Below are 24,742 nucleotides of genomic sequence, written 5' to 3'. Positions count from 1 at the left end.
TAAAAATAAAGAAAAAAAATGACTACTGATAGCACTTCCATCTTACATTTTCTTTTCAAACATAGCATGACAGTAATAAAGAATACTTCAGAAAACAAACAAGGCATTATTTTGTGAAAATGTGCAATTTTTTTTTATTTTTCATTGATTGCCTCTACACAAAAACAAAAAGGCACATGAAATAATGGACAGTGATGGACGGACATATGGAAAGTTCCTCTTTCAACAATTATTATGTTAACGCCTGTTTTAGCTATCTCCATGTATATGTGTGATACAAACTGAATGTAGTTTTCAAAGGTGTACCAAAACACTTTCAATTATTTGTCACAAAGAAAAGAGGGACTCCTACAAAATAAACATTAAATCAATCCATTCAGAAAATTTAAATACAAATATTGAAGTGAGATTTCTATGATATTGGTTTTTTGTTCTTATTCTTTGTTCTACATGAAAAAAATAAGGCTTACATATAACACAATAAACTTGGGGTTAAACATTTCATCATATTGTGTGGTATATTTTCATAGCATCTATAGTGAAACCAACATACAATTACACTATATATTTTGATGGATTGGCAATTCCCCAAGTACAAAACACAGCAATTAGGCAAGACTATTAACATCAAATTAACACAAAAGGAACTAATGTACATTTGTCAAACTATACTACAACCTCAAAATGAAAATAATTTATTAATACCCAACAATCACACACACGTAGCAGAGATGTTGCACAATTCAACGCTGTTGTTCAAGTAGAGTTATACAATGTATACATGTTAATAAGTGCACTTAAGGATGGTCAAGGCTAGAAATATTTATGTCTCAATAAGTAGAGTAGAATTCACAAAGCAAAATGCTGAAAATTTGATAAAAATTGGATAACAAATAACGAAGTTATTGAATTTTAAAGATTTGCATTATTTTGGTGAAACAGTTCTAGGCATGTCTTTATGAATATTCATTAGGTAGGCTGATGATGTCATATCCCCACTTGTTCTTTTGTATTTTATTATATGAAATTAGGTTTATTAAAGATTTTTCTACCAAGATCTAAAACAATTGGATTGACAATTGATTAAATACATTAGTTATTTATTGCCGCAACTTATTTCATCATAAAGGAGACACATCATTTACACATGTATGAAAAAATGAAACATTTATGATTTCATGTAATAACATGAGAAAAAGGAAAGTGGGGATATGACATCATCAGCCCACCTAATGAATATTCATGACGATGTGCATATAACTGTTTTCCCAAAGTATCTATAAACTTTTAAATTCAATAAACTTGTTATTTGTTATCCGATTTTGATGAAATTTTCAGTATTTTGCTCAGTGAATTTTACTCTATTTACTTAGATATAAATATTTTTTGCCTCGATCATCCCTTTAATCACTATATGGACTAGTAACACAGAAGTTTGCATTTGATAGCAACATGACACTTAAGATTAATGTTGGTTACACAGACTGTTGAACATTCATGCACCTACCACTATCCAATCGCAATTCGTGTTTGAAAAACATAATTGAACACAAATCGTTGAGCTGCAAGCAAGGCATATAAATAGGCTTCTATTTTGTTTCATACCTGGGGGCCGTTTCATAAAGCTCTTCGTAAGTTAAGAGCGACTTTAAGAACGACTGGTGAACCTTTCTTACGCGCTAAATAATCACAAATGAACATTAATGGTGAATATCATTTACCATAAGAAAGGATCATCAGTCGTTCTTAAAGTCGCTCTTAACTTACGAACAGCTTTATGAAACACCTGTCGGATTGGAATGATTGTGAAATTCTTAGTACCAATCACAATTGTTGTTTGAAATTTGTTATTTATCGCAAATCATTGTGAAACAAGGTTCATCCAATGGGATATTTCTTGTTTCATAAGAAATTGGAATGATAGCACACTCTTTACGAGTTCCTTATACCATGCTGAAATGATCCTGATAACTGCTTCCAACGAAGCTAAAATGGGATATCTGTCAACTCTGGGCTTATTTAATAAAAACACTATTACCATCATATAAGCATAACAAAAAGATTTCTGTTTACCAAATGACAATTCGGTGGGCTATGAAAACCTGGTATCTCAAGATTTTGAGATTACCTCCGGACACATAAATTTGAATGAGCTAATTGTTCATACTATACACTTCCTGACATTAATACGATCACACACACACACCATGATAACTTACAGGACATTTAAGATTCAATGAATGAAATATACGGCAGAACTGAGGGCAAAGAAAGCTCAAACTTGCTCAAGAATATGGCTTCCAGACAGGAAAAACAACAACAAAATTATGTCATTCATGTAAATATCAAATATGCAGAAATAATGCTGAATGCTGCTTAGAACTTTTATTCCTTTTTTCATTCAACATCTGATTTCAAGTTCAGTGTTGGTGTATTCAACACAGTCCTTCTCCTCCTCCTCCTTCTTCTTCTTCATCATCATCATCATTAACCTTGTTTCAACAAACGGTCCAAAACCTAAATGTCAACACCAAACTTGAAATCACCAAATGATTGTTTAGAGCCAATTCAGGGTTCCCACAGAAATTTGAAAACAGAATTCCATGACTTTTCCATGACTAAATTGCTGCTTTCCATGACTCCCCGGGAGTTATATGTAGAATTTGGGGTGTTACAAAACTGGGAAAAATGGAAATCATGAACACCAATTATAATAGCAGAGTATGAGAGTTGCGAGACACAACAAAGCTGCCATTGCCAAGAGGAAAATGCGATTCCATGACTTCACAAATTTTCAGAATTCCCTGAATTTCCATGACCACAAATTTTCAGTCCAGGATTTTCCAAGACTGTGGAAACCCTGCAATTCAATGCATATTTTTAGAATGCCCCTTTTCTTAAATAGTCCTGAAACATTGTGTATAGTTTACCCTAATAATAAAAAAGCATGAAAATATATGAAAGGCACTTCAGAATACTAATGCATGTTCTGCTACTGATTTGCACATATTTGCAAACATAACAATCGCATGAAGTACAATATAAATCAAGATTTCCATGGTAGTTTTCACAATAGTAAAGTGACCACAATCATAATTCTTTGTGAAACAGGTCCCTAGCCTGTTGACAAAACTGTCTGAAAAGAGGCAGGAGTAATTATTCATATGTCGTATATCAAGTACAGGTGTTTACAATATACTGACAATGCAATTGAATTTCCAAAAGAAATACTGCTTTAGTAACAAGAGCTAGGCACCATTTACAATAAAAGGCACAAGTGATGTGTTCATAAAAGTGACAGCACCAGATATATATCAATGGATTGTTATCAAAAGCTGAGCCAGCTGCAAAAAAGGTACAACACTATAAACTTACCACAGTTTAAAGATGTAAAAGAAACAACTGTGGTATTGGTAACAGAAAATAAAATGTGCTCAGAATATATAAAAACTTATCTGCCGAGTGTTTTTATTCTTTTTTTAGGAAAATGCATAATCATGGAGTAATGAGCAAATGAAGATCAGTAAAATTACTTTAAAAATGCTGGTCCATTTATAGAGTAGTCCCATATGTTGTTTCCTGTGTTAGCTAAACAGTTAGGAAAAGCATGTGGTAATGAAATGAATATAATTTCAAACATGCCTGAATAATTTACATTCAACACTTTAGGATTGCTCTAACCATTTCCTATTAGACTTTAGATTTCTATACCAGAATTCGAATGTAGCTTTAACACAGGATGGAAAAAACTATGATAGTGAGTTCAATGCAGCAAGGCCCAAGTGTATTTCTTACAGGTGTGTGGTGTTGTGAACTTATGGGTGCAAAACATAGTAACAAAATAAACATTCCAAAATAAAAAAATATATTATAAATGTCGAAGAATAAATGGTTTCAAATTGATCGTCTCAAAATTTGATCTTACAAAATATACAAATGTGTGACATAGTGGAATACTTAACAATATCTATTAAAAATATATTGCAACTTAGAATTGGTCTTAAAAAGCAAAATACAATAAACTGTCTATATTTAGGCCAACTTTAATTATACATTTGTAAACAAGTAAACAATCATATTTGATCATGGCAATCATAGACAGAAGTTCTCACATCCTTTAAGAAAATGAATGCATGATTTCGTCTAATTCTTAATTTTCTCTTTTTACAGAAAAAACAGCTAACAAGAGCAAAGTCTGTGAAGACACAGCAAGACATTTGGACCTATATACACACGTTATAAATATATACACACACTCAAAAGGGATGAATCAACTTTTTCAAAATTAGAAATCTTGCTTCTGATCGAGGCATACTGTACAAAACTATACCTCTTCCTCTTCACCATATGTCGCAACATCTTAACATATAAACATGACTGCTTGTCTGACCTAAAGGATTGCAATTATAATTACATCAGGCATGATATTCCCCTCTGAAAAATAGACAAGGGTCACTAAGTCATTTACAAAGTCTGAGGCGCCCCAGTCGGGGTTACAAGCTCTTGCACAGTACAGAAATCAAAAGTGATTTCTCAAGGTGAGTCTGCATGATAGTTTCATCATTTGCCTTTAAAAAGCAGTAAAAAAAAAAACAGCATGAGAATGTTCTTGGGGAAAGGATTTCACGTAAAAAGAAAAAATGATAAATAAATAAATGAATTTTCAAAAATTAAATAAGTCTGAAATAAAAATTATTTAAAAACCAGAATTCCAATTTTACTCAGGAGAATATCATGCCTGTTGCATTCCCAGCTGAATGAGGAATATCAATAAATTACCGAATGCTTTTAATAAATAAATAAATTCAATCATTGCATAAGTGCTAACAAGTGGATGTATTTGACTTCATTACACTACTATACTCTATGAAAACGATTACACAATTGTCACCAGAAAGATTGTACAAAATGAACAAATTTCCTCACTTATCCTACCTGCATATGCCCAAAATACAAAAATATGTACACTCAACATGCATGATTGTCATACATTTTGGCAAAGCTATACATTTTGGGGAACAGGGGCTATTTTCTTTAAAATAAGTTGGTAACAAATTTGCAAAAACATTTAAAAAGCTACTGAAATAATCCACTTTTATTTGTTAATTGAAAGCTTGGAACAAAATTGCGCATTGTCTCTATCACTTGTAACAACACAATAATTCAATAATAATAAATAATTCAATTTGATTGCCTGATAGTACACTATGTTATAGGAATTGTGTATTTGTACAGAATATACTTAAAAGCTTTCCAGTTATAACCAGAGCTCTGTAACACAAACATTAGCGATCAATCGCTAAATGGACTGACCAATCAATATCAATGTTAAAAGCGCATTTAGTTAAAAATACTGACCGTGACCCAATCAGAAGTCTTCTTTCAAATTCGCTATCCATTGCTAATGCTGATGTCAGTCTCAACGCCTTCTCCACAGGATTTCTCTAAATCTTCTTGACTTCCAGAACTTTCAAGATCCAGTTGTTACCTGACCAGAAACTGGTCCTGCCGCATTTCCTGACCCGGCCGGCGGTGGCGCCGAAGGGGGCTTCGGGCGGGGTCGGAACCCTCTCTTCTTCTCCTTTGAAGGGAGTCGCCTTTCGTAAGTCTCCCGCGGCCATAGTACATAGTAGCTGAAAACCCATGGTCTTGTCATGCCTTGGGTGGAGCGCATCCCGTTAAGATGGCTCCGCTGTTCATTATTGCGCTCCCGACGCCTCAACGCCCACAGACGACGGCTCTCGAGCTTCTTCTGGACGCGTGCACGGGCCTCTTCCTCCATCGCTTGAATCTATAAATAGATAGGAATATATTTAATGATTAAACTAATTATAATAATTATGATGATGATAATAATGATAACAGGAAGAAGAATAAGGATAACGATAACAATAATGGTAAGGATAGAACAATGCAACAATAACTATGATAATAATAACGATGATACCATGAGTAATAGTAATGATAACAAATAATAACTAATAACTAGTCTTTAACTAGTCTATAAAAATGTACATTTTTGGATAACCATCAATAATTACAGAGAAAGAATTAGCCTATAACTTTATTCATAAAGAGAAACTAAAATGTTTTTAGAGCATTGGATCCACTTTTATCAAAGATCAATGAAACTGAAGTCCACCCCAGAAAAATGTTGATTTAAATCAATAGAGAAAAAACAAACAAGCGTAAAGCTGAAAATTTCTGTGAAATCGGATGTAAAAAATAAAGTTATGACATTCTAGAGTTTCACTTATTTTTCACAAAATGGTTATATGCACAACTCTTTGATATGATTACATCCCTCACTAGTCACAATTTTTGTTTTCATTGTTTGAATTATACAATATTACAATTTTTACAGATTTGACAAAAATGAACAACTTGATTAAACCACAAAATCTTAAAACAATGGTCATTCCACATGTTGATTGAGGAATAATTTTTTTTGGGGTCAGGTCTTAGCCAGAAACTCAATCCACGCCATCTTTACAAGGCCCAGTCCTTCAGAATAAATTTTGTTTCACATGACGATGAGGAGAGAATTACAATATTTCATATTTTGTATAATGAAATATGGAAGAAACAGTGAGTGGGTGATGTCATCAGTCCCCTCATTTGCATACCAAGAAGGATGTGCATAGAATTGTTTTGTGAAATTAGGCCAAACTTAAAAATATCATAACTTTCTTATTTCACATCCGATATCGATGAAATTTTCAGTGTTATGCTTGTTCGATTTTTCTCCTTTTTTTAACGAATCTTTTTGTTCGGGTGGATTTTTCCTGTAAACTTAGAGACAGAAGTTAATTTACTTTTCTTATTTTCTCAAGTTCCTCCTGCCTCTTCTTCTCAGCGAGTATCTGACGCTGTCTCTCTTTCTCTTCTTCCTCTGCTAGTCTCTTCAGTCCTTCCTTCCTGCAAATAAAAAAACAACAAAAAGAAAGGTTTGAGCCATAAGAGAAACAAAATTTTCTTTGTTAATCTACAAAACACTTTAAACAGCACAAACAGTACTTTGTTACTTGTATTGATTTTCATATGAAAAGTTATTTTATGCTCGAAATGAGAGGAACGAAGACTGATTTAGACGTTTCACTTGTACCTGCTATTTCTTTCCATGACCATATTCTAGATCTCATTTTTCACAACATGGTGTGAGAGATGGAACTTCAGTGCAAACTAATACATAAAAATTTTGTGTAGATGTTCAGTTCAGTTTTCAGTTCAATTTCATTTATTTCCAATTAAAAATCACAATATAAAAATTCATAAAAATACATAATTGAGCAAATGTAAACCATATTCATGTACATGTATTACAAAAGTCTTCCACATAAAATTTATATATATACAATAAGTTAACATTTTAAACAACAGAGGAAATAGGGAAATTATAAAAACCCCAAAATAGAGTTTGCCTAGATAACCTCCCTTAAAGGAATTAGACAAAATACAATTAACAAAGTAAGATATAAGAAACTTATTTGCCCACAATAAAACACAAGATCAAACAATAAAGGGGAATGTTTACATAGACCAAATAAGCAATCTTGTATCTTTTACTAAAATTCAGTTTCAGTTTTAGTTTCAGTTTATTTCCATAATTCACATATATACAAACATTTTACATTGGTTGACATGGGTATAACATATCATGAAATGAAATAAATGGTTCTTGAGACAAAAAAAAAGAGTTTATATACAATAAGAATTTAAACCAGTGAAGAATGGAGGGGCCTAAGTTGAAAGCATAGCTTATGAGTTATAGGCCCCAGAGGAAAATAGAAAAAATGGTGATGAGTGGTAATGATAATAATCAATTTTTATTTAGCACAATTTACAATTAAGTCTATTGGCATAATCTTAATAAAATGTTTAATTTTCCCCTAATAAAAAGCAATGACCTTCTAGAGTGCATGTGGGGGCGTCTTGGTCTAGTGGTTGTGATTTATTGAACTAATTTAACTTACATCCTCATTTCCTCTAGTTCTTTCTGTCTCTCTGCCTCTCCTCTTGCAAGTCTTCTTCTTTCTTCGGCCTCCCGTCGCTCACGGGATAATCTCTCCAGAGCCTCTTGCTCAGCCTACAAAAATTAATAAAATCATGAAATACACAACTTACAAAATGAGTAAGATTTGAAAACAACTAGGATGTACATTGGATGAGAGATAGCAAGAAAGAAACAATCCTTGTAATAACTCTATTGTATAGATTCATAACAACAACAACGAAGTAAAACGTTTCGGACAGTTTGCCTGAATTATGTGATTCAATATAGCAGCAATGTTGACTTGGAAAAAAACAAAGAAGAATATTCATTCACAAAAAATACTAAATAACATGCCGAATTTATTAACCCTAAAGGAACTTTGACCTTGACCTTGAGACCTCAAACTCGTGCAAACTGATCAGTGATATGTAATTGCTCCTATCTCAAAGGCCGTGTTTATGCTTCCACTTTTCAGGCCAGAATCAGCGTTTCCAAACGTGATAAGTCCAAAACACGGTTGCATCCATGCTTACTTTCATTTAAACGCTGTTTCAAAACGCCGATCGTAAACTCACAAAAAGGTGCGTTTGTAAAGGTCGTTTGACCAGAATCAGGCTTTCTGGGGAAGTATAAACAGAACCACGATCGTAAACGTGTTTAAATGACGTCATTTGGTACATGCTTCCGGTGAGATGAAAATCCGCGGGCAAATACAGTCGCATTGCTCCATGGTCGCATGTTACCTCCACGGAATTACCTCTCATCTCCCTTGTTTTGCATGTGTAGTACTCTTCCAATTTGTCATCACGATGAATGTTGAGGGATTTACAAAAAAAAAACCTGGAACATGAGTTATTATGAGGAGACATAGCCAGATGCCCCAGTAGTATAAACAAATATATATTTTGTATACTTAATATTCTTTATTTTTTCTTACTATTATCATTACTATATTGGAAATTATATGGCTGTATCAAGAAGCTCCATGCAAGGACTAAAATATTGGAAATTGTTCGATGTTTATATAACAGTCGATGTTCCTTCCCCATAACAACACTCGGAAAAAAACTTTCAAAAAAGGGCGCGCCCAATTTGACCTCGCTTTCCTGTTCAACGAAAATGACAATGCGAAGCCAGCTGGAGATCGTGATTTCGCCTCTGAAAAGTTAAGCATAAACAGCACTCCCAGAACCACGTTTACGATCGGCGTTTTGAATCGACATTTGAAAACGCTGATTCTGTCCCTGCAATGGAAGCATAAACACACCCAAAGTTTCATGGAATAGGTACATATACTCTTGAAGTCATAATGACATTTCAAAAAGTTAACTTTGGTTGACCTTTCAGTGTTGGTACCCCAAAACTGGTGGACTGTGGAAGTAAGGAAATATGTATGAAGACATTCATTATCACCAAAGACTACGTATATCAACCAAGTAAGACCTACAATTTCGTATCTACATCGAGATATCAAATCTTTCACATAATACTATATTTCAAACCATTTGTCGGGAAGAAATGGAACAGGTCAGTGGCATATTTAGCTTTAAAGTGGGGGGGGGGGTTGACAAGTTGGTTGACATAATAACAACGATCTGCGACGTAATGCATCCTACCCTCTCCTGCCCCCCTAATAGATCCGTAACTGTTCTGCTGGTGTGACCCTCGTAAACAGGGAAGAGGTGTTGGAGTTTGATCTCACACTGGCTCCTTTTTTATCATTTTTAGGGAGCCAGAATGTGGGGGTTTTAACCCCTAAATCCCCCCCTCAGATCCGCCACTGCAGGTGAATGGCATAATTGGTCCATCACCAGTAGAGTGCTTGCCTCGACTCAGCCCTAATTTAATCATTACAGGAAAAAAATGCCAATTGAATTTGATAAATCAGACTTAAGATAAATTCTTACCTGTCTTTCCAACTCCCTAATCCTTTCTTCTTCCTGCTCCATCCTCCTCTGTTCTTCCTCTTCTTCCTGTTCTCGTCTTTCTCGTTCTTCCCTCTCTCGTTCCTCAGCCTCCCACTCGGCCTCTTCTCTCATGCGCCTCCTCTCTGCAGCGTCCGCCAAGCGTTCCGCCATCTCACGTTCTCTCTGTCGAGCAGCATCCTCCTGTTAAATTTGAAAAAAAAAATATGTGTAAATTATTAATCATTTGTAAAAAAAAAATAATAATAATAATAAGTCAGTTCTTGTATAGCGCATAACACATTATGAATAACGTCTCTATGCGCTTCCAAAGGTCTTGGATATTATTACACCGGCTGTAGCTCAACAGCTTTCACGCGCTCGGCATTTCAAGGAATAAATTCCCGTCAGGTACCCATTCACCTCACCTGGGTTGAGTGCAGCACAATGTGGATTAATTTCTTGCTGAAGGAAACTACGCCATGGCTGGGATTTGAACCCACGACCGTCTGTTTCAAAGTCCGTAGACTAATCCACTGGGTCACAACGCTCCACATAAATAAAATAAATTATAAGTGGAAAACTTAACCCTATCTAGCCCGGGGGAGGGGGGCTTTTCTAGTCCCCCCTCGATATTCTTCACACTAAATCTGTTACACAAAGAGATATTTGCCTGAGAGAAATCTCATAAAAATTCAAAACTGACCATTTTTCTTCTCTCCTCACGCTGTCTATCTCTCTCCAGTTTCTTCTTTTCCATCTCCTCTTTCCTCTTTCTTTCTCGTTCTTCCCTGGCGGCTCTCCGAGATTCTTGGAGCATCAACCTTGCTTCCTCTTCCTCTTCCTCCGCTCTCCTAGCCTCTTCTTCAGCGTCCTGAAGCTGTTCTTCAGCCTCCTACAAATCAAGAAAAATCACAAACACAGATATAACAAAAAAATACTTAAAGGACAAGTCCACCCCAACAAAAATTTGATTTGAATAAAAAGAGAAAAATCCAACAAGCATAACACTGAAAATTTCATCAAAATCGGATGTAAAATAAGAAAGTTATGACATTTTAAAGTTTCGCTTATTTTTCACAAAACAGTTATATGCACATCCCGGTCGGTATGCTATTGCTTCAAATCAACATTTTTATGAGGTGGACTTGACCTGTTAATTTATATAGTGCTTAATACTTTACGTTTCTAATTGCTTTACATTGTAATTATTATTTCCCCGGTCATCGGACCCTGGGATACCAGCAAGACGAGAGAAAAACAGGATCGGACATACAAAAGTTTGACAATTTTATGGCATTACCAAACGGCATTGTATGGAAGATTCCAATTATTTATTCCCTCATACTCGTACTATTTATATGTACTATTATATGTGTATATCAAGCACAATTTTGAGAAAGAAAATTTTTTTTTCATGAAACCTGAAGTATTCTTTTTCTATAAAAAGATATGAAATACTCCAAAAGGAAAAGGAACAGCTGGCATATATAATGAACATGCATGTACATACCATTTTCTGTCTTTGTTCTTCATATTCTTTTCTTCTCTTTTCCTCCTCTGCTGCTCTCTTCTTCTCCGCCAGGGCTTTTCTCTCTTCTTCTCTTCGCTGAAAATGACAAGTATTGAGAAAAAACATGGCATACATCTATGATAAAGGACAAGTCCAGCCAGGGGGGTGTTTCACAAAGATTTAGGTATACCCTAGAGTCGCACTTAATTTCCTAGGTTTGTGCATAAAAGTAATGACCGTGCCAAGAGGACGCGTACTACTGCGTATTAATCAATAAGATTTTGCGTTGCATATCATACATGTATATGCGTCGGTATTTAAGTCATACTTAAATCTATGTAAAACGCCCCCAGGTGGGTGTTTCATAAAACTGTTCGTAAGTTATGAATGACTATATGAACGACTGGTGACGCTTTCTTTGGAACTTAATCAACATCGAAGAAAATCTGGTGTCATTTACCATACAAAAGGATCACTACTGACCAGCCCTTTATATAATCGCTCCTAACTTACAAACAACTTTATGAAACACTAGCCAGTTCACATGCAATTAGTATTATCTTATACCATGATGTGTTTTTGTTCTTAATTTTCCAAATATTGTTTTAAACAATAATGCACATCGTGATGCCACACAATTTACTGAAGTAACATAAATTTTCTATAAAATTTAATCATCTAAATTTTCATTTCATATATTTCAATTTGTTTATTTCAAGTTTCAATTTATTTACTTCCATTTTAAAATAATGAGCATAAAAACATATACATATATAATATATGAATATACAAAACAGAATAAACGTCATTAGAAATACTCCAAGTCATAAATAATACTGTAGGAAAATGATCAGTGAATAAATAAATTGTTTCAATATTCATTTTGATAATCAGACAAATTGCAAATAACATATGAAAATGAAACGAGGGACTTGATAATACAGCAGAGCTTGTATTTTTATGCCTCTCAGTATTGTATAGGTAAAGCCCCTCTATTGCAATGAACAGTTTTTAAAAACCTGTTTTTCTTGTCTTCGGGCTTCCTTGAGGGCAGCCCTTTCCTTGGCCAGCTGTTTCTTGGACTTCTTATTTCCCTTCTCCACCTTGCTTTGTTGTTTAATCTCTTTTTCAATAGCCTCGTCATCGGTCGCAACGGACAAACGGTCTGTGTCGTTTGGATCTGATGCAGGGGAAAAAAGTGTTGATGATAGTGTATTTTAATTTCCTCATGACATTTTCTGAGCAACTGAACCCTTTGTTCTATAGCAGCGCTTCTCAACCTTTTTTTACTCGAGGACCACTTTGACTCTCAGATTTGTTTTCGAGGCCCACCTACCAAAATTCTAAGAAAGCATCCATTTTGATGAAAAAATGTTTCGTGAAATTTGAACACAAAGCTCTGAATCACATTTGAAACAAAGTTTGAGAACTAATCTGCATTCGCAAATGTCCGGTAAATGGGCAACAATTGCATTAAAACAATCATAGTGCGCATGTGCATGCTTTGCAACATGCACGATACCTAAGCGTGCTTCAGTTTTGTTTGACCCGCATAGACTGGTCGGACACACCATGTTCGGACAGGTCTGTGAAATATATTATAGTTTTTCTCCTATTTTTTTCTCCCCCTGGAGCTTCTCGCGGCCCACCTGAGAGAGCTCATTTGAGGCATTTTCCCCTGATATTGGCATTTTTTATCAAATTCCCTGATTTTACCCTTGACTGGAGAAAAGTAAATTTTCCCTGATTTCCCTGACACATCATTATGAAAAAAAAAATCAAAGTAACTGGATTTATCTGAACTGCCCGAAATCGGAGCATCAGTAGCCACAGACAGACGGTCTACGTTGTTTGGATCTGATGGAGAAACCATGTCAAGGTGAACTTTAATTCCATTATGACATCGTTTCAGCCTTCAAGTACATGTACATTGCAAGCAAAGCTCCTTCTCTTGCACACAACAGGTCTCAGGATAAGTGAGTCTTGTGTTAATACAATGAGTAAATGAAACTGTGCTTCAAATGATTACATCAAAACTTCATTTAAAAAAGTTCTATAATATTACCTTTTTCTTCTTCCTTGGGTTCTTCTTCAGCTTCGAGGTTAATGTTAGCTTCGGCAAGTTGTTCAGCAAGCTTAAATAAAAAGCATTCAAAACATACAATAGTATAATGGCCCAAATTCACAAAGGTGGTTTTGAAAACCATGGATTGAACCCATGATGGTTTAGGCAGAATTCTTGTATTAATTATGCTTAATTTACCGCATATACTTAAAAATGTCCAATACTCATGAGTGCATTTGTCACAGTGTGGTAAATTAACGCCTGTTGCCATGGCTGATTACGCTATTTTATTCATGAGTCCACTGCTTTATTGAGTGGACTCATGAATAAAATAGCATATATGGCAACAGGCATCATTTTGACGCACTGTGACAAAATCGCACATCAGCATTGGACATTTTTTTAACATATGCAGTTAAATATGCATAATTTATACAGGAAATCTGCATAAACCATAGGTTCAACCGATGGTTTTCAAAACCACCTACATGTATGTGAATTTGGGTCAAACTGTTTCTCTTTACATTAAAACTTTATTACGATCATCATAGAATACAAATTTTACACTATCGTTCTAAGGATCTAATCTAATACTTTGAAACAACAGGCAATATGGTGTTGTTAATTTCAGTTTTGGATTTCTTTAAAACATGTCTCAAGAATGTGATTGTGGTCTTGTGTTTCGTCTCGGTCTCGGGGGTTTCACAAAGATTTAAGTATGACTTATAGTCGCACTTAAATGCCCAGTTGCATGCGTTATAAATGGCATGACCGCATTGGTCAGATCATGCCAAGAGAACGTGCACTACTGCGTATTAATCAATAAGATTGTGTGATATATATCGCATTCGCGTCAGCCTGTAAGTGCGACTCTAAGTCATACTTAAATCTTTGTGAAATAAGCCCCTGGTTAATATACAAATAGCGAATAGGCATGAGTGCGAGTGTTATGGTCTATTCAACGAGGCGTTAGCCGAGTTGAATAGAGTGTTTCTTTCTTTCACCGAATGTGAAATCTTGCACCATTGCACGAATAAGAATATTCGCTATTTGTGTTGTACAACGCCTCGGAGTTTAGCGAAAAATCAAGAGTTTTTCCCTGCATTAATCTATGAAAATGGAGCAAAAATAATGAGAGCGAAAAGAAAAATCCCACAAGCGCACACTGGCTTCATGCGCAATGCTGCCCGAGGTCATGTGCGCATATTTTTACTGAGCGCAATGAATAGAATTGTATTGTGACGTCACCTACCGTGCAACGGTACATTTTGGATGGTACGTCGTGTGTGCAACAGTACAAATGTTTGACATTCAGTCTCCCATTTGCTCTCGTACAACAAGCTAAGTAGGCGTTGTACAATACCGAATGTCTTACCTCTTCCTGTATCATCTTAGCAATCTCATCTTCTGATGGTCCGTCATACGCGCTCCCTCGAGGGTTATCCATAAATTCTACACCGGCAAACTTCCTACTGGGGCTTGAACCACCGCCCTTCTTCCCTCGTCTTCCTTTCTTGGCCTTGGGGCTTGGACTTCTCTTCTCAGGCTACAGGAAATGAAGAGGCACATTCACACAAAGAATTCAGGTGTGGTTTGAATCATAGTAAGAAATATGTTATTAATTGTAAATAAAAATAAGTATTTGTAATCATAAATTATAATTTTTCACTATAATATTCAAACTTTTATTAAAAATCACTTAAATAATCAGTGTTTTAATAATTTGAGCTTTCTTTTTGCTTGAGTGTCACTTGGCGTCTAATCAGGTATGAAAAAAGGGTATTTATTACATAAGCTTGCATTGCCTATGTACATTGATGTGAAACTAATGCATCGGTGCAGAAATGCCCTCACGCAATGCACTTATGCACGCTGCTAAGGGCATTTTTTGCATGCACGCAATGCGCGAAAGTGTGGTGTTAAGACTGTCCTTGCATCGACCCGATGATATCATTACTTTCATTAAATCATCACCATAATCATTTCTTTTTCTTTACAACATTTTTATCTACTTTGGTACTCTGATGACAATATCCCGCTACTTACATGTACCTTAGGAATTGAAGACCCTGTTGGTTTCTTGGACACCATGCTCTGCAAACCACTCAGATCAACCTTGGCCGTCTTCTTCTCCTCAGCATTTGCTTCGACCTTGACCTTCCCTACAGCAGACTTCACTCTGGTCGACGGCGGGGTGGGGATCTGAGGCACAACTGGTGGGGGAACTTTTGGGGTGATGATCACAGGTTGTGGGGTAGGGGGCTTGGGTGGGTCTTCGATGAGCGGCTGAGGTGCAGTTTTACTATGGCTGGTGGAAGGGCATGACGGGACGGAAGGGGACTTGACTATTTCTTCTGTAAGGAAAAGAACAGTCAAGCACAAATTTAATACAATGTTGTTAACATTATTGTGGCTATGTTACATACTGATTAATCTTTTATCTACTACCAGAGCACTTCCTGCCCAGTTGGCTCCCACTGTGGGGGCATTGGGCAGTATACCCAAAGAAGAATAAGAAAAAGATTTGCCAGAACATTACATCAGAGGTGATGAACAGCATAATGTAGAAATAAAATATTTCATAATTCTCTGAGTTTTCTTATCTTCAACCTTCAATTGCATATCCATTCATTACTGCATCATTACAAAATAATTTATCATTCCTCCTCAGGACATGTTCAAGTTGAATAGACAAAGTCTAATACTACAGTGGCAGATCCTATCACGAGACTGCCATACATTGAAGGCCATTATTCTCAGGACCTGCAAATACTAGTATTTGAAGATCTCACCTGATTCTTGTGCTATACCGACTCCTTCACCAAACAGTTGTAAAGTGTCTCCGTCACCTTAAAAAGAAAAGAAAAAGAAAAATAGTTTCCAAAGAATGAAACTTGGTAGAACACCTTCTTGTCTCTATCAATTGGACAAAAGAAAAATTAATGCTACCAGTAGGGCTGTACAGGAATTTGGGTCTGGTAACACAAAAGTGAGCAAACGTACAATTGATTTCTATGACTGGTTGCATATAGAGATCAAACCAATTAATTGTGAAATCAGGGTCCCACCTCACAGAGTTGTGAATGATCCGATCAACCTCAACTGTATGGATATCCATCAATACCTTAATTGATGGATGAAATTTGCACAATGTTCTTTGTAGACAAAGAGAAGCACACTGAATTGTCATGTCTATAATTACATCATATCTGGAAAAAAAATTTGAACAAGTATGCCTTTCAGATGCTGATGTTGCTGGCTTCCCACAGTTGAGGTTAATAGGATCAATCGTAACTCTCTGTAAGACAGGGCCCTAGACTACATTTAACATAATATATAAAAGCATGCGGTCATCTTTTTCAAGCTGTACAAAAATCTCACAATTAATTTTGGGGAGACTCATTACGGGTTTTGAGCTGGGTTGCCACATGTGATCAAATGTGAGCTACAATCATTCTTTTGACTTCATGATCCGTTCCATACCTTGTCCTTGAGCTTGCCGTTGGGGAGGTTGTTCTTGGGATTCTTCTGAAGGAATCATCTCCTCCTCCTGAATGTCATCCTCACCTAGGCCAACAGTCCTTGCTGAACCAGATGTTCCAGGTCTACTACGACTTGACTATAAGGAGAACAAGAATACGTACATGTAGCAAAATAGGAAAAGTAGCAACTATGTACATACAAAGTATTAAAATACAAGAAGCTAGGACTTGGAAGAGTATGTTGCATACAGAGTTTCAGAAAGAACAGAAAAATTTGAAAAAAAGTCATAAAGAAGGTAGCACTGGGAAGAGTTTTCTTTAATTTGTTTCATTTAACTCTTGCCCCCCCCCCATTTGTTTTGTTTTGTATTTCTATTGTATTATATTGTCTTAGGTACTTATACAACATTTCATGATATATTGTAAGGTCGGCCGTTATAAAGGTTTTTTTTCCTTTCTGGCTGCTTCCTGCCAAGCATCATCTTATATATTGTACCAATGTAAATATTGTATTTTATGTATGTGTATCATTTTTTTGTATTTTCAATGCTTTGGTTAAATAAATTGAATTTTAAAAAAAAGAAGGAACAGAAAAAATTGAAAATATAGGGGAGAGAAACAGAAATCTTGACAGTGTGCAGACTTATCAGTCAGGAGTGGAGGACAGAGAAGAGTACAGAGGGGGCTGGGAAAAGAAAAAGAAACCTTAGTGGAGCTTTTCCATAGAAGGGAGGAAGGATAGAGAAAGAGGGCCAGGGAAAAGAGACACAAGTCTATGTAGACTTGGAAAAAAAACTTGTTGGGATCAAGTATAAGAAGCGAACAAGGAAGTATGGTAGTGGTAATGGTTATCAAAAATTCATTCGCAGCCAAAGGCTGAATTGCAGAATCTTTTACAAAACAAGTACAAGAATATATATATAATAATCAATATTACATAGTGACACAATGCTTAAGAAATTAAAATATTATGCTAGTTCTAAAAAACAAACTTGCCTAAATAGATGGATACAGGATTTTTATCAAGCATTATAAAAATACAGACAGTTGACTTCATCATATATAAAATGAGAAATGTGGGAAGGAGACAACGAAGAGAAACATGAACTTAACTAAATATCATCGAGTTGATGAGAGAGGGAGGAGGAAGGAGAGAGAAGAGTAGGGAGGGGCCAGGGTAAAAGAGAGACAAGGCCTGTCTAGTGTCTAAGCAGCATACTGCTTGTTCTCATGGGGATGCAAAGGGAGAAATGGAGACAAGAGAAGAGCAGCAAGAGAATGGAGCAGGCAAACACTCACCTGTCTCGACTTGGCCGAGCTCGTCCGTGCCGCCCCCGAGGACGGTCTACTCCTGGCTACCTCCCCGTCTCCTCCACCAATGTCCCCCAATCCTGGCCACTCGTCACCCTCAGGGGGTGGGGTAGATCTTCTAGAGGACCTGGTCTGTGGGGTGTATACCCTGGGAGGCACCGAGGATGCCCTTGATTGGCTTCGAGGACCAGCAGGGGCGTCACCTTGCACCCCTTCAACCACTTCTCCACCACCATCATCACTCTAGTCATAAAAATACGTAAAGTAGAGGAAATAAATGTAATTATGTTGCCCCTCTCTTATGTACATATTTTCAACTCACTAGAATCTGGCCCCAATCTGTAAGCCTCAACCCCATATTAAACCATCAACAATTTTGTAATCAGCATATCAAAATCCATGGTCAAATTTCAATCAATTACAAATTGATAATGCTACAGTATTAAAGTACATTCCAATTATACCATAATAGAGAGGGGTGGCAATGTATTTTTTTTACTACTATTTATTTACTATCTACTATTTATGGACTGATGTACAAAATAAACGTAGGAGCTGCTTGCCAAGACGAAATGAGAAAACATGTTATCTTAAAAGTCCTGGAATCTGGATTGGCTGTCTTGAGCACTGCAGAAATATCATACAACACATTCGAAGGAATTGTTCCTTTCATCCCCCCCCCCCCCACTTCCTGGGCCTTCTAAGGTTAACCAGAACACTGGCTAATTATTCTAAAACAGATTATCAGTCTCGTAGTTCTACAGTTTAGCTTACCAACGGTTGCAAGCCAGCCTCGGGTTCTAGGTCCTCGACCCCAAACTCTGGTAGATCTTCAGACATCCAATCATCATCTTCCCCTTCCTCCACACCACCATCGTCCCCCATCCCATGCTGGGAGCGCACCCCTGCTGACGACATCCTGCTCCTAGCAGCCCCCCTTGAACTCCTCCCGTCGCTCATAACACTAGCTGAATCAATGGCTTCATCTGCAAGTGCCACGCTTCCCTGCGTTCTCCTGGAACTTGGACGGCTAGAGCGTGGCCTGGAGGACTGCCGGGAATGAGAGCTCAAGGACCTAGCCCCTTCCTCCACCTCCCCCTCCATCTCCTCCTCCTCCTCTTCTTCTTCTGGCGGTAGTGATGCGGTCCGGGGATGCGGGGAGTAGGGCGGGAACGGGGCACTCACTGGACGACCGAGGTAGCCACCGGATTTCAAGGATGCTGTCAGATCCTTGAGAGACAGTGGGGTTCCTGATCTAAGGCTTGTAACTGACCTAGTTGACCTGTAGAAACAAATGACAAGGGACCCAAGTGCACTTCACATAAGTAAAGAATGAAACATCAAAGTTATAGCCTAGGTTAATATTCCTTTATTTTGACAGTGCATGTTTATAGCAGTGTAACCTAATAATACTACTTTAGCCAGGTACAGAACTGTTCCCTCGATGCACTAACAACAAAATTTTATCATATTGTAATCCTCCTCTATTTCATACGTTGAGTGACTGACAAATAGGCAGAGGGTCCCTTTATTACAGTCTTTTGTATGACTCAGCTAGGGATCAGAACTACAACCTCCAGTTCATTAGGTTTGCACTATACAACTGAACCACCATGCCAACTACAGTATCTACAATAAAACATGCACTAACCTCGCAGTGTCCGGTCTGGTCATCAAATTTGATTCCACCGATTGCGCAGTAGGACTTCTTGGTACAGGACGCATATCTCCACTTATGCTTCCCTCAGCGGCACCGCTTGAGTTCATGGGCGTGTCTGCTCGACTCGCCCACGCTTCATTCCTGTGTTCCATCCCTGATGGGCGACGCGATTCCAATTTAGGGGCGGGGCTATCTTCCTCCTGCGCTACATCATCAGCTTCATCTTCATCTAGTCTTTGAAGTGCGTCATCGGGTTCATCTTCTTCATTGAGTATTGGTGTGGAGCCGTAAGAGAGCGATGATACAACACTCCTTACACTAGCAAAAATAATGGAAACGTATACAATTTAAATTACAAAGTTATCCATGCTTGCCGATGTCAAATGTCTCAGAACTAATTTTACATACATGTAGTAAGTTCTGAATTGCAAGGTTTATTATTACTAGTTCAAGAAAGATTTGACCTAGAATGGAAACGACTAGCAGTCAAGAGATGAAATGAACATTACAAAAGGTACATAGGTATAAGGAAGTGATTAATATTTAGGTCAAATCAAATAAATAAAAACTCATATCACAAACAAGGTGAATTAAATTATTATGCATTATTTAATTGAGTGGGACATATCAATATAATATAATTATTACAACTAAATTGGGCTGATTCAAATATTAAATGATAGTAAATTAAGCATAATAAAGGCTGTCTATTCCTTCCAATTTGTGTGTTCTCATGTAAATTGCTATTTGTGAAAATGTCAAATATAGTAATAATAGTAATAACAATAATAACAACAATAATGTTATTAGTAATGATGATAATAATTATAATAATAATAATGATAATAATAATAATAACAACAATACTAATAACAATGTTAATAATAATAAGAATAAATGATAATATAATACTATGAATAACATACGCTGCTTTGGTCTTTAAATCTTTGAGGTAGAAGACAAAATCACCCCCGGGCTGTATTCTGTAATCCACACCAGCGTCATCTTCTTCTTTGCGTAGAAATCTGAAGCAAGATGTATCATAGTCAGAAGCCAGAGACTCAAAGTCATCACCAATCTGAACACAAAAATAAAAATAGGTGTCTGATCAACAATGTTTAGTGAGGAAGAGGGAATGAAAGCTGTGGTTCACCAACATTATTTTTCATTGGGGAGCTTTAATTACTGCAATTTTCTGCCTGAGTCAATTGAAACAGTTTAAGTACAATTAGTCTGAATCAGTTCGAATCAAGACTTGAAAAATTTTGGCACAACCATCCACTGAAGTACAGACCTTACCAAAAAAAAGATAAGGAAAATCAACAAGGGGCATATAACTCAGTGCTTTACGTCTGAACATCCAAGCGAATCCGAGAAATATAAAGGAAGTAAAGACAGTGCTGACTACTGACATGTAAATTATTAGTTCTAGTTCGAAATAATACAGAGTCATGTCAAAACTTTGTATATTCCGGAATCTGATGACGTTTTTTCACATTCAGATTCTGATGTTCTGGCATGATGGATTTAGGCCATGACGGATTTAGGCCTACTTCTAAATCAATGAAATGCTTCATTATTGTTGCTTATCATTCAAATGCAGGTGCATTCAAGCAGGCATACCCAATACATACCCAGGCATTACTTCTAATTAGCCCAAGAAAAAGGTTAGCAAGGTCATTAAACACAGCTGTAGGCTAGCAATGATCAAAAACTAAATTCAAAATCCACAAAAATGACAAGATATACAACATGCGACTTATTAAATGATTGTGGTAGAAAGAAGATTAAAATTCAGAAATAGTGGTATGACTCAAGGTGTTAAATTATTCATGGGTTAAAATAATAATGATGCATGTTTTAACCAAAGGGTAAAGTCATTTCACCTTTGCGATTCTGGGCACGGTAACATAAGCTTAGCGATTTATCATGGGGTTCCGTTTTAAGATTGATTGTTCACAGTAATCAATGCAATAAATCTTAGTAGTTAGCCCCATGATCAATCGCTAAGCTTTATGGAATGGGGCCCAGGCATGAGTATTTACCTCTGATCCATATTGCATCACGCTATGGGTTAATCTTTTGAAAGACTGCAGGTCAGAGGCCCAGTCATCCAGGTTCACGGCCTCTGGGTCAACGTAATAACACCTCTGCTCCGGCACAGAGTACGCCACATTCTTGGGCGATGAGAATATCATGAGGGCGCCCTTCCTTGTCGTCAGCGTTTTTGGCAAGGCTGTGTCTATCCTCTTTGGCGAGGTCTGACTCTGGGAGGTCGGGCGAGAGAGGGGAGCACTCTTTGCTCGCTGGTGAAGGCGATGCGGGCGTCCGATGCCCAGGCTGGGCCGGTGCTGCTGCTTGTGGGGGCGGATCACGCCCGTCCGAGGGCGGTTCTTCACCGAGCCAAGCGGACGAGAGTACTCGGTGCCTTCCGTCTTCTGCTTGATGACATCGGCCAAGCCTTGCTCTGCAGCCTTTGAGTGTTGCGGGTACCTCTTTGATGCTTCTCGAAGGATGCTTTTGATCTGAGAGAGTTGCGATTTGATGCGGATTGGAATGTGGACCCTTTTCTCAAGGTGGTCATAGGATTCGCCGTCCAAAGATCGGTGTGGAAGGAGCTTCGACTGTGGGGAAAAATGAAGAAGAAATGTTTTCAATATCTTTTAGTTTCACAATATGATTCAAAGAGCTACATTTGAATAAAATTTAATCAATTATTTTCATTCATGACTGTTTGATTATGATTCTTGTTTTTATATTTTAAATTTCATGGTCAGAACTTAGAAATTCAAAGGCATTAGGTCTAATACATGTACATGATTCAGTTTGAAAAGACCAATCCATATTGTATTTATATTTCAGGAAAAGTATTATTTTGAAAGATTTTGAGTGCTACTTTTCACAACAAAGTCAACATGTATTGCCTAAATCTGCAACATTCCATTGAATGGAGGTTGTCTGGGGCTGTTTTTTTCCCCCAGGGATACTAAGCAGGGGTGTGAGTGGTTACAAATAAAAAGATCTGAAAAAAGCTGAAACTTGTAGAAAAAGTCTGAAATAGAAAGAGCTCCCACACTTTTTGTACAGAGGAAAGCCAAAAATAATCTGAAATTTAGCTGAAAATCAAAACGAAAAAACATCTGAAATCAGATAAAAATCTTAACTCTCACACCCCTGACTAAGTTTGAGTATTTCAAAAGTGCCCTGAGCCCCTGGCTTTATTTAAAGTGAAATATCAGTGCCAATGTTTTAAACAAAAAATATTTTGAGTTGAGACAGGGCATAAATCAAACCAAGGTCATTTGCCTTGATCTGGATGATTCCCCCTGCTCCTGGAAAATATGATTTTTTTTTCTTGCTCACCTTTTTTCCAAGTTCTTTCTGCAAATCACCGTCCCACGATCCACATCCCTGAGCCAAATTACTAAAGACTGTTTGTTTAGCCATCCTGAAGTTAAAATCTGGATGAATATTATTGCACTTTTAGTCTTTACTGAATTGATGACTGCGGTCGAATTAATTTTCAACCAGTTCCACGGCACTTAACTCTTGACTCAGCTTGGCCTTGGCTCAGTTTTCAGTCTTCTGATGTAAGTGACATGGAAACTTCCTCCATACAATTACCAAATAAATACGACTTTCCATCTTGGAAAATATTGTTGTTGTTGTCTCTTTTTAGTTCAGAATCTAGTCTTCATGCCATGGTCTTGCTGTTGTTGCTCATGTTGCGTGCTGTTGCTTGTTCACAATCACATCCAACTGTTTCCGTTCGAGTATGAACGTGGCAATCTCAAAGATCCTGTATCTATGCCTACTAGATACTGTCTCAAAAAAAGACTCAAGTCAAAACTCAAGCCAGGGCAGAATTTAATGACATTTGTCTTGACGCGAGACTCAACTTTCTCAAGTGATTTAGGCCCTAAATAAAATTATTTTACTCTAGGACTAGGGCCTAATTTCAAAATTAAGAAAATGTCCTTCGTTAGCAAAGGCTTCAGCCAGAGTAACATCCACTAGCAATGCGCACTAGCAGTCATGCCATAGAACATGTAGAAGTAGGCCTAGTCCAAGATGATAAAAACAGAACTTCTTTCAATTTCTCTGCTCATCCTGGTCATCCATATCGACCTCCTGCACTGGCGAACGCCGGAGGGGGCGGCGGAGAGACTTGGCTTAAAAATGGCACTGCTCCACCCGGTTAACAACGATGTCAATGAGCCGAATCTGATTCGACATGAACACAAACTAGACGATGCCGAGTCTGAGCTGAATAGCCCTATTCAGTCATAAAAAGATTATAAAGAGGAACATTCTCCTATTTATCGATTACTCCATTGTTCTGCATATTGATACAATGATGTTCAGCGTGAAAGGCTTTGAAAGAAGAAATCGGTCCACAGAATTGTGTACAGCCCTCCATGACTACCGGTTTACAGGTTTACAGCATTTAGTATTGCGAGTATTGCTCAATCAAGCACGTTCGAATGATCTGCAAATAGGGGGGAAGCAAAATACTTAAAAATATGTGAAGACGGTAGAAATTAGTATGATTACTAATAAACAATTGGTAATTTTTTTTTACATTTTTTATTATTTTACTGCGTCTCATATATTTCTTTTTAATATAAAAAATGGGTAATGCGAAGTCGCTTATTTAAAAACAAATTCAACACCCCTTTGTATTAATGTACGTGTCCATCTTCAATCAGCTAGCTTGTAGCGACCATTAAAGAAAGGTCGTGAAAACAGCGGAAGTTTTTTTTATTTATTTATGTATTTTATTTTAGTTATAAAGGTTATACCGTGTTCTGCTG

At 37.0% G+C, this 24,742-nt stretch overlaps 1 protein-coding gene across 2 annotated transcripts; it reads right to left on the bottom strand.

The window, feature by feature from the left end:
• Positions 1-106: 106 nt before the first annotated feature.
• LOC129283045 (inner centromere protein-like) lies at positions 107-24,385 on the bottom strand. Of its 2 annotated transcripts, none has more exons than XM_054918879.2 (18): positions 23,292-24,385; positions 21,974-22,552; positions 20,855-21,006; positions 19,920-20,246; positions 19,043-19,550; positions 18,257-18,511; positions 16,959-17,094; positions 16,268-16,324; positions 15,528-15,829; positions 14,851-15,021; positions 13,476-13,545; positions 12,430-12,590; positions 11,411-11,506; positions 10,604-10,792; positions 9,901-10,101; positions 7,974-8,086; positions 6,816-6,918; positions 107-5,791 (listed from the first exon to the last, which is right to left on the bottom strand). In XM_054918879.2, exons 1-18 carry the CDS (start codon positions 23,373-23,375, stop codon positions 5,471-5,473), a joined length of 3,825 nt encoding a protein of 1,274 aa, XP_054774854.2. In that variant the 5' UTR covers positions 23,376-24,385; the 3' UTR covers positions 107-5,470. The 2 variants fall into 2 exon arrangements, with proteins under 2 accessions (XP_054774854.2, XP_063970076.1); XM_064114006.1 differs by having other exon boundaries at positions 15,522-15,829; positions 23,292-24,383.
• Positions 24,386-24,742: the final 357 nt, after the last annotated feature.

The sequence above is a fragment of the Lytechinus pictus genome, chromosome 19, assembly GCF_037042905.1.
Source record: "Lytechinus pictus isolate F3 Inbred chromosome 19, Lp3.0, whole genome shotgun sequence".
In the NCBI taxonomy this organism is placed as follows: domain Eukaryota; kingdom Metazoa; phylum Echinodermata; class Echinoidea; order Temnopleuroida; family Toxopneustidae; genus Lytechinus; species Lytechinus pictus.
The sequence above is the reverse complement of the archived record's forward strand: the minus strand, read 5'-3'. Positions and strand labels throughout refer to the sequence as shown.

Coding starts and splice junctions, on each gene's coding strand:
- LOC129283045 (XM_064114006.1), bottom strand. CDS start 23,375: ATGGCTAAACAAACAGTCTTTAGTAATTTGGCTCAGGGATGTGGATCG. Junction 22,553..23,291: donor AGAAAGAACTTGGAAAAAAG/GTGAGCAAGAAA, acceptor TTTTCCCCACAG/TCGAAGCTCCTTCCACACCG. Junction 13,546..14,850: donor CTAAGATGATACAGGAAGAG/GTAAGACATTCG, acceptor TTTTTATTTAAG/CTTGCTGAACAACTTGCCGA.